At 49.6% G+C, this 11,142-nt stretch overlaps 1 protein-coding gene across 1 annotated transcript; it reads right to left on the reverse strand.

The window, feature by feature from the left end:
* Positions 1-372: 372 nt before the first annotated feature.
* Positions 373-1,416, reverse strand: LOC310644979 (protein phosphatase 1 regulatory subunit 3E-like; the record flags this gene model as incomplete). The annotated part of the gene is made up of 1 exon (XM_083370335.1): positions 373-1,416. The coding sequence occupies one exon, from the start codon at positions 1,414-1,416 to the stop codon at positions 373-375; it is 1,044 nt and encodes a 347-aa protein (XP_083226461.1).
* Between the last annotated feature and the right edge of the window lie 9,726 nt (positions 1,417-11,142).

Genomic DNA, 11,142 nt, shown 5'->3' on the forward strand with positions numbered 1-11,142 from the left:
GAAAAAATGCACCCTCCAAAGGGAAGTAAAGACATCAGCTTCAAGCTCAACTCAATGAGCTGTGTTGACTCGACGTACCAATTTACTCATCTAGCCTAGTCTGTGGGATTTCTCAGTGGTCTCCCATTCAGGCTCTAACCAGACCAAGCACAGCTTAATTTCCAAGCCCAGACAAGGGGACACAGGGGCTGCCCACGTCAAGCCCCTCGGCCGAACCATTCTTCTGCACAATTGCCCTCCGAAGGGTACTTTTCCACTTTAGCACTTAAATAAAAATGGGGGAAGAGGGGCCGTCACGCTTCCGCGCCCCTCGATCCTTTTCCCCGTCGAAGCAAGGAAGGAAGTCCCGGAGAGACCCGAGCCAAGCCCGGTTCAGATGAAGTGGATCCAGGCGCCGCCGCCGTCGGGTTCCCGGCCGTCGGGCCGTTGCCTGCCTCGCAGTTTGTAGTTGTGACCCTCGTTGTTGTCCCAGTACTCGGCGTCGGCCACGCGGTAGCGCACGGCGAACTCGAGCAGAGTGGTGCCGGCGCCCACGGGCAGGTGGAAGGCGAAGCGGTCCGTCTGGCCGTCGTGGGCGGCGGCGGGCGGCGGCAGGTAGGCGGCGGGCACCTCGTTGCAGCTGGCCCAGCGGTTGAGCGTGTAGCGCACCGAGACGCTCTTCTCGTAGGCCAGGTTGAGGACGCGCACGGCGCCGCGGAGTCCGGCCGCCTCGGGGCGCACCCACTCCAGCTGCACCTTGCGCTGCCGCACGCGCTCCGCGAAGCCCGCGCCCGTCCCGGGCTGCGGCGGGAAGAGCGGCTCCAGCACCGGCGCCGGCGGCCCGAACAGCACCGGCTCCAGCTCGCCCAGCGCCGGCGGCTTGCGCGTCTTCAGCAGGTCCGCGCCGCGCGGGAAGGGCGAGGCGGCCAGGGGAGGCGGCGGCGGCACCCGCGGCACGTCGGCCTGGCAGAAGTGGCGCACGGCGGTCAGCTCCAGCCCCAGCGAGTCGGCGAAGCGCACCGTCTTGCGCCGCGACGGGCTCTGCTGCAAAGCCGGCCGGAGGCCCCGCTCACCCGGCGTGGGCAGCGACTTAGCGCGGCGGCGGAGCGTCGGGCTTGGAGGCACGGGCGGCAGGGTGGGCTCTCGGCCGCGGGTAGCCGGCGGCGGCGACGAGAGGGGCGGCGAAGGGGAGCGCGGAGGAGGCGGCGGCGGCGGAGGCGGCGGCGGCGGGGACCGGGCGGCCTCGGCTTCGCGGGTGACGGGCGGCGAGGCTGGCGCGGGCAGCGGCTCCACCGCCTCGATCTCGGGGCTGCAGCCGCCCTTGCACGGCTCGGCCAGGCTGCCGTAGAGGCAAGCGCTGCAGCTGAAGTTGCGCGGCAGGTAGAGACGCGGCGGCGGCGCGGGCACCGAGGCGTGCAGGGAGCCGGCCTTCTCCATCCTGCCGCCGCGGGACCGGCTTCCTCGGGGGTGGGATGGAGGGGGAGGCGTCACTCGGCGGCTCCTGCCGGCTCTCCCGGGCTGCGCATAGCCGCCAGCCGCTCGGAGCAGGCTGCCCGCAGGAGCCCAGCGCCGGCCCGGAGCCGCTGCCGCTCTTCTCCGCGGCTCGCGGGCGCTCTCGCCGCTTCTCCCTCTGCGGCTCCTGTCGTGGCGGAGCCCTGCAGTCAGCTAGAGACGCGCCGGGCCGCGGCTCGGCCTCGCCGCCCCCGCCGGCTCGTCCTCCGCCCTCGCCGCGTCCTTCAGGCGGGGATGCGGGCGAGGGCGGCGCGTGGGAATCCCCCGCGAGAACAGCCGCTCGCTCAACGCGGCCGGGGCCTGCGTGGCTGGGCGGCCGCCCCCCCTCCCCTCCCCTCCCGCCGGTCCTTCCCGTGCCAAGGGGCTCCGCTTCGCCGGCGGCGGTTCAAAACCCCGGTTCTTGGGAGCCGGAGATGGTGGACGGAGACGCGGACGGGCGATTGGGGGAGGCCGCGACGCAGCCCCCGAAAGAGGGGGAAACTCCTCCTCTCCTGCAGTTGTCTTGGCAAAGTTGGGCGCCCGAAGCGCAGTTCCCCTTTCGCCGGTCAAACGATCCGAGGCATCTTCTTGCCAGGGGCGCCCGGCTTCCGTGGGACGGGCAGAAGCAGCAGACGCGACCCGTTTTTATGGCCGGGAGGCGAAGTCGTGCGAATCCAATCCTCCTGTGTCGGTACTCTTGATGCTTTCACTGAAGGACGGTGACGTGGGAAACGGGAGGGAATCTGGGCAGTTGGTGGGAGGGGAAACGTGACTTCCATCTGAAAGGAGAGGCTACGGCAGAGCTGCTTCCCTGCTAGCTTCTGAATCATTTCCCATCTGGACGTTATTCTAGCCAGCGCTCGATTTTAATACGACTCTCATCTAGAAAGTTATAGGTTGCTAGATCGACAATTTTGGAAAGCGGGGGGGGGGCAAGAGTGGATGAGCTCCTGAAAATTAAAATTAAGTATTCTGCTTTCTCATTCTTATTGGCCAAGTGTGATTGGGCACAGAAGGAATTTGTCTCAGGTGCATAAGCTCTCAGTGTACATAAAAGTGATACAGTAGATCATAGATCATAGTTAGAATCATTAATCATAAGATACAACAAGTGATAAATCATAGATACCAATAGGAGAAGGTAGTAGGAAAGATGAGTAGACGAAAAAGATGAGAATAGTAATAAAAATAAAGTTAGAAGTGACCTTGGAGGTCATCTAGTCCAACCCCCTGCTCAGGCAGGAAAGCCTATACCATTCCAGACAAATGGCTGTCCAGTCTCCTCTTAAAAACTTCCAGTGTTGGAGCATTCACCACCTCTGGAGGCAGGTTGTTCCCCTGGTTAATTGTTCTGACTGTCAGGAAGTTTCTCCTTAATTCTAGGTTGCTTCTCTCTTTGGTCAGTTTCCATCCGTTGCTTCTTGAGAAGGTAAGGATAATATCAAGACAGATAATATCAAGACAGAATAAAGATAAGATTGACATATTCCTCAGCGAGAGGAAATCCCGCAAGCCAGTTTCCTGATTCGTGCCTCTCGATCATTTCAGCCGTCTTCGCTCATGATTTTTCACTAGTAGATTCAGATAAAATCGACATCCAGGCGTGATAAACGCATCACTGGGTGGGGGGGGCTCTTTCTCATAAATGCATCTGTCCTTGGGGGAAGATCTGTTAAGGCAGGGATGCTCGTAGCACTAGAGCTGGGCTCGGATTCAGATGGATGATTTTGGAGGACCTCTCTCAAAAAGATGCTCGATTTTGCAGTTTCCCCTAAAGCAGCCTTTGGCCATGATAGAGGACCTTCTCTCCTTGTTGCAGGTAAAGCTGGCTAGTTTTTTTTTTCTCTCCATTTTTTTCCCAGTTGCTAAGGCGAGTCGGACTCTTCTCGACCTCATAGACCACAGCAGGCCAGGCTGCCTTGTCCTCCATGGTCTCCCACATTTTTGATAGCGTTGATGAGACTGCCTCATCGTTTCATCCTCTGCCATCCCCTCCTCCTTTCTGGCCAAAGTTATTTGAGCTTCCAGCTTCAGGATCAGACCTTCCAAAGAAGGGCAGTCAGAGTTGATATCCTTTAGGTTTGACTGATCCGATCTCCTTGCAGTCCAAGGGACTCTCAAGAGTCTTTCTCCAACACTATTTTTTTTCTCAAGCAACTGACTGTTTTTATCTACTTGCCTGCCTGCCTGCCTGCCTTCCTGCCTACCCACCCACCTACCTACCCATCTACCTATCACCTTTAGGAACAGCAAGATCAAGAGACACCTTGAATAAATGGGGATACTTGGTGACTTCTGACTACTTGTCAGACCTGACCCAGCTTGCTCTCTCAGGAAAGCGAGACTCATGACTCCATTTCGTTGAAGAAAAGGAACTTTGACTGAAAGAAACCGGTTGCAGCAATGTCGGGCAGAATCTGGTATTCCCACGCAAAATACAAAGCTGTTCTTCGCAACTCCCACGCCCCCCTCCCAGGATCAGTCCCCCAGCCAGCCAATGTGAGGCCAGTAAGATGTTTGGAGAAACTCTTGAGGCAGGGGTCTGCAACCTTGACAACTTTAAGACTTGTGGACTTCAGCTCCCAGAATTCCTCAGCCAGCTATGCTGGCTGAGGAATTCTGGGAGCTGAAGTCCACAAGTCTTAAAGTTGTCAAGGTTGTAGACCCCTGCTTTGAGATGTGAAACTGGTAACATTCCATTTTCAAGGCAAACGGCCTTGGAAGAATCTCGTACCAGCTGGTTTGGTGATCTGGTTCTCTTCCATGGTCACTTCCCCCTCCCCATTTCCCACCATTAGATGCACAGGTGTGGATTGCCCCCAAATGCCTCCCCCACTCCCTTCTCCTTTAATGGCAGGAACCCAGCAAAGGCACCAGCCCCACAATGGAGATCCTGACGCTATTGTGAATGTGGAGATCTGCAAAGTACCACACACCTGTGTACACTTGCTTTCCACCCCAGGTACTTCTTGAGGACCTTATGACAGCGCAACAGAACGCAGTTGATGCCGCACGCTTCTGAGCAAGCACTGCCTAAATTAGGCTTTTATACATTTTAAATTTTACTTTCTTACATTTGTATCCACACCTATGCATGACATAATAAGGATGCTTCTGACATGAATAAATAAATAAATTTAGGAACTATGGATCGCCTTCACAGAGGACTCTGGGCAGGGTTCATAGAAAACATTAAAAACATAAAAACGGAATATAAAATTTAAAATGACATTAGAAGTTAATTAAAAGGCAGGGGAGCGCATTCTGGGTGCTAAGCAGTCCCACGGCTGCCTACTCAGGTGAGATGGCAAAGCCAATTCCTTAAGATGTTTTCAATACCTGCAAATTATGCCTTGCTAAGGAAGGTTTTCTGGAAGATATAAATGGAGCCAGGAAGGGAGGGGCAGTGGTGGGATTCAGCCGGTTTGCACCAGCTCGGTAAAACCGGTAACTAATCTTTTGTTGCCCAGGCCTAGAATGGACTTCCGGAAGCGGCATCCACACAGAGAACTGGTGGTTCACATATTTGAATCCCACCACTGGGCAGAGTGTTGGAGAAATCCAAATTTCTGTCATTTGCACTAATCTCTATACCCTTTTCATCACTGTACAGTTGACATAAATCGGGTCTTCAAACTTGGCCCTTTTATGACTTGTGGACTTCAACTCCCAGAATTCCTCAGCCAGGCACACTGGCTGAGTAATTCTGGAAGTTAAAAGTCCACAAGTCATAAAAGGGCCAAGTTGGAAGACCCCTGACATAAATAGTGCCATATGCAATAAACCCTTAAATTTAACACACAAACCCTCAGATTAACAGTCTGTTGGGGAGGAAGGAAGCACAGTTAATTCTTTTTTTTTAAAGCCCCCTTTAAGACTTGTGGACTTCAACTCCCCAAATTCCCCAGCCTGTAATGAGTCTTAAAAGTTACCAAATTTGGAGACCCCTAATCTAGACACGGGACGCGATGGCTCAGTGGGTTAGGACGCTGAGCTTGTCAAACAGAAGGTCAGCAGTTTGTCAGGTCGAATCCCGAGTGCCGTGTAACAGAGTGAGCGCCTGTTACTTGTCCCAGCTTCTGCCAACCTAGCAGTTCGAAAGCACATAAAAATGCAAGTAGAAAAATAGGGACCACTACGGTGGGAAGGTAACAGCGTTCCGTGCGCCTTTGGCGTCTAGTCATGCCGGCCACATGACCACGGAGACGTCCTCGGACAAGCGCTGGCTCTTCGGCTTTGAAACGGAGATGAGCACCGGCCCCTAGAGTTAAGTTTAAGTTTAAGTTTATTATATTTGTATATCGCCCTTCTCCCGAAGGACTCAGGGCGGTGAACAGGGCATATATAAAAATACAAATTACAAAAATTAAAAAGAGAATTAAACACGAGCCCAAAGTAAAAACAGTAGAAAAAATGTAAAAAATCCCCAATAAAAAACCCCAACGCATCCCCCATCAGGCCAGGCCGGCCTGTTCAAACAGGTAGGTCTTCAAGTCGCGTCGGAAGGAGCGAAGGTCAGGTGCCATCCGGAGCTCAACCGGCAGCTGATTCCACAAAGCCGGGGTGCCCACAGAGAAGGCCCTCCCCCTTGGGGCCACCAGCCGACATTCTCTGACCGGTGGCACCCTGAGGAGGCCCTCTCTGTGGGAACGCACAGGGCGGAGGGAAGTTGACGCCGGCAGCAGGTGGTCCCCGAGGTACTCCGGACCCATGCCATGTAGGGCTTTAAAAACCATTACCAAAACCTTGAACCTCACCCGGAAGACAACTGGCAGCCAATGCAGCTCGCGGAGACTCCCAAGACAACTCTCGCGGCTGCATTCTGTACCAGCTGGAGCCTCCGAGTGGTCTTCAAGGGAAGCCCCATATAGAGAGCGTTGCAGTAGTCCAGACGAGAGGTCACGAGCGCATGAGTGACTGTACACAGGGCATCCCGGTCTAGATAGGGCTGCAACTGGCGCACCAGGCGAACCTGGGCGAAAGCCCCCCTAGTAACAGCCACTATATGATCTTCCAAAGTGAGCAGTGAATCTAGGAGGACTCCCAAGTTGCGAGCCCTATCTACGGGGGTTAAAAACTCACCCCCCATAGAAAGAAGCAGTTGGAGACGACTAGCACGCATGTGCGGGGAACCTTTACCTTTACCTAATCTAGACCAAGAGAATGTGCCAATGCAGTAATCCTGCTGTGGCATCCTCATTCAAGAACTGAGATGGGATCTCCCCTAGAGCTATTCAGTCATTAATGTGCCGAGATTGCAGGGATGAGGACATGCTTTTTGTCACGTTAGCCATGTCTGGTGCTGCTCTAAGTCACCAGAGACAAAGCATTAAGTCTCTTACAAATTGTGCTTTGCTCCTGGGAACTTTCCGGGCACAATGTTTACTTAGCAATAGCATGGAAGTGTTTGCCTTTTTTTTTCTTTCAAGAAAGACCTTCCAGCTGATTAATGATTTCCAATAACCTGGAGTGGTTTTAGGAAACCCGAGCTAAGCCATAAAATGCAGTCGTCTACGTGTGTGTATGTATATATGTATGTATATATTAAAAGAGAATCTGAAGTGATCTTTCTTGATATAAGATTTACATCTTCCGTAAACCAGCGCTGCACCTTTAAAGAAGAGGTCATTTCTATTTCTTAACCACAGCAACTTTTAAGAGGTGTGGACTTCAGTTCCCAGAATTCCACAGCCAGCATTCTGGGAGTTTGAAGCCCACACTTCTTAAAGTTGCTGAGCTTCAGAAACGTTGCTCTGGAACAGGGCTAACCAACTCTACGGCTGTCAGCTGATGATAGGCAGTTGGGTGTCTTCCAAATGCTTCAGGCTAAGCTTCACAATCTCTTGTCATCAGCCCAGCTGGCTGGAGAGGAGAAGTTCAACTTGGAGGATAGCAGGAGGCCATAAAATCAAAGCAACTGCAGAGACAGCTTGCTGCCAGCCCCACCAGCTCTCTTCCTAATATTGAGACCCAGGGTGGATAGCAGCATTAGCTCCTATAGGGAGACTGCCCTTTCCAGCCTGAATTCCTCCTGCTCTGAAGTTCAGTGTATTCAGGGGTCTTCAAACTTGGCCCTTTTATGACTCGTGGACTTCAACTCCCAGAATTCCTCAGCCAGCTCAGCTGGCTGAGGAATTCTGGGAGTTGAAGTCCACGAGTCATAAAAGGGCCAAGTTTGAAGACCCCTGAGTGTATTGATGTGAACAAATCGAGGCAAAGGGAACTGTGCATCATTTTATGAGCGAACCCATTTCGGGCAGCCAGTGATTTGCAGTAGACATTATATGTCATTACGGGTAGTCCTCAACTTACGACCACAACTGAGCCCATTTCTGTTGCTCGGCAAGACAGCCGTTAAGTGAATTCTGCACTATTTTACGCCCTTTCTTGCCACGGTCGTTTAAGTCAACCACTGCAGTTGTGAGGTTAGTTGCATGGCTGTTAAATGAATCCGGCTTCCCCCGTTGACTTCGCTTGTCAGGAGGTCACAAAAGAGGGGGGGGGGTCACGTGACACTGTAACCGACAGAAATACGAGTCGGCTGCCAAGGGTGTGAATTTTAACCATGTGACCGTGGGGATGCTGAAACTTCTGTTAAGTGTGAAAGTCACTTTTATCCTATCCTTTTAATCAGTGCCGTTGAGCAGTCATATATGAATGTTTGTAAGCCGAGGGTTATCCTTATTAAGAACAATTGTGTATTGTGACTATTTTGTCCCACTAAGCAATAACTAAGCAGCCACATCTTTCATTTGCAAGATGCAATCAGAGCCACGACATTTTATGCCAGTAGATTCAAGTGGACTTCCAGACTCCACCCCCCCCCCCCCCGACAGGCTCGTTTCTGACATGCAGGAGCTTTAAGGAAGAGAAAATATCTAAAAGAAGATACGTCCCAGGGTTTGAAAAGATGGCCATAGAAGGTTACTGTGATAGCAGTGAAATGGATCCAATTGCCTTGCTTTCTCGTCGGGGTGGAAACGGGGACGTTGAATGAAGAGTTTGTGTCAACAAAATCGACTAAAATTCTTTAAAGTAGATATTAAATTATATTTTGATCTGCTGGAGAATGTGGGTGTGTAGACATATATACATATGTACATATGAAATAAGTACCTATTACTTTTAAAAAGGTTTCTGTGAACATTCAGAAGGGGCAAGGAGGCAGAATTCAATACTCAGTTTTAACTTTTTTTAAAAAAAATTAATTTGATTAGCTAGTATGTATAGATGACACTTTACATGGTATGAGAAGGAAGACAAAGCTATTTTATGTTGCAAGTTAGGAGAAACCAGCTCAGAATTTGTTACCTTAGTGGAGGAGAAATTTACAAACTTTTTAACAATGGAAACATAAGGTAACATTGCAAATCAATCTTGGCTATAAAATCTATTATTGTTTATTGCTTGTCAAAGACGCCCTTTTGTGACTCAAAGGGATTGTGTTTCGCTCATCGTGAATGTCACGGAGTAATTAAACACTTGCTCATAAAGGAGAAGGAGTAGAGATTAGTAGGAACTGTACTTTGATCACACTCCTACTCTTACTTAAGCTAAGTGTTTTAATGAGACATTCAAAACCCTTTTCTGCCTTCAGAGAAAATGTTCCATGCTCATAATCCCACATAAAGCTGAGCTAGCATCTCCTAGGTGACACTGTTTTCATGATGCATGACCAGTTTGTAATCAACTGTTAAAACTCTGTGCTTTCCTAAAACGGATTTTCAGATATACTGGATTCCAAAGGAAGCACATCTGTTTAATTGCATTTTCTAAATACATTAATGTTTATAATAAAATCTCAACATTTATCTAGGCTTCTTTAAGAAAACCCTTAATTAAACCAGTTTAGTCTCGGGCTAAAGGCGCCAGGCTAAGGGCCAGGGGACTCTGAGTTCTAATCCTGTATCCAAAGGTGCTTTTCTAAAAAGCAACTGGGCTTTCTTGTTTGTTTGTTTTTTCTTTGAAAAGGTTTCACTTCTCATCTAAGAAGCTTCTTCAGTTCTGGAGAACTGAACTGAAGAACTGAAGAAGCTTCTTGGATGAGAAGTGAAAGATTTTCAAAGAAAAAAACCCCCAAGAAAGTTCAGTTGACTTTTCGTTGATATTTCGGTTTAACAGTAGGGAGACTGGGATTGTGTTCTTTTTTTAAATTGTTATTTGTGCCTTTTTATGACTTTATATTTTGGAACCTCTCTCCATAAAAAAAAACCAAAAAAAACCCCCAAAAACCTCATTCTGGATGTAGGTTATCCTTATTTTTAATAGTCATGAGCTCAAGAGAAAAATATATGGCAAATAAGAACTTGTAAAGAGAGATGACTATATAGATGTCTATTACTGTGCCTGCATTAATCATATATTTTTAATAACTGCAATCTATCCAGTGTTTTGCCCTAACAATGACAAGCATTATCTATGTCAAATGGGTGGGAATCTAATTCTTGTCGGGGTGTTGCAATGAAATGGAAGAAATAATCTAGGATTGGACAGGGAGTGAGATCAATAATCTTCTCAAATCTCACCCACCATGACTGACCCTATATCTCAAGGGTGTCAAACTCAATTTCATTGAGGGCCGCATCAGCACTGCGGTTGCCCTCAGGTGGCCAGGTGGGTATGGCCAGGGTGGGTGTGGCCTACTGGGTGGGCGTGGATAGAGTGCGTATGGCCTACTGGGTGGGCATGGCCAACTCTACATCGTTTGCATCAAGGGTGCCTATGGGGGTCTGGGCAGGAGTGGGACAGATCTGAGGGTCTCTGGCAGAAGGAGGGTCTCTGGGCCAGGGCCAAGGCAGTGGGGGCCATTCCCTCACTGTTTCCAGGATGGCTTCGCGGGCCACATGAAACCACTTCGCGGGCCGGATCTGGCCCCCGGGCCTTGTGTTTGACATGTCTGCTATATCTAGTTTAATTTAATGAGATGGTTGGGCGTGAGATAAAGTGGATTCTTCAGCACTTCTCACTTTCAGAAAAAGAGAGACAACAGGTTGGGGGCTGAGTACAATACTAAGATACCTTGAATCCTATATCCCAAAGATGCTTTTCGAAAAGGCAACCTTTCTTGTTTTTATTTATTTATTATTATTTGAAAAAAGAAAGTGTCTTCACTTCTGGAGAACTGAACTGATGAAATGAAGAAGCTTCTTGGATGAGAAGGGAAATATTTGCAAAGAAAAAAAACAACAAGAAAGTTCAGTTGACCTTTGGAAAAAGCACCTTTGGGGCAACTATAAGTCATAGTTGATGATTGAGTGTCTCCATAGATCAGGGGTCTGCAAACTTGGCAACTTGAAACTATTCTGGCTGAGGAATTCAGGTAGTTGAAGTCCACAAGTCTTAAAGGTGCCAAGTTTGGAGACCCTTGCTTTAAATTATTAGAAGAATTACGGTAGAGTTTTAAAAGGACATGTTTGATCATTGGGAATCTCAAAATATATTTTTGGGTATCTTAAAAAGACCATTTTAGGAGCTCCTTAGAAGGAAAGAAGGACATAAATATAGTACAATGAATAAATGATAAAGTCCTATGCAACCATTTTCTCTCTGTCTTGGATTATAACTATAATTGGGTAAGGATTTCGGACGTTGTAGGCCAACACATGGGGAGGGCACAATTGAACACTAATCTGGGATTAAGACTCAGTGACTTGAGTAGGAGGCACTTTGAGA

This window comes from Vipera ursinii, assembly GCF_947247035.1.
Source record: "Vipera ursinii genome assembly, chromosome: 10".
NCBI classification, from domain to species: domain Eukaryota; kingdom Metazoa; phylum Chordata; class Lepidosauria; order Squamata; family Viperidae; genus Vipera; species Vipera ursinii.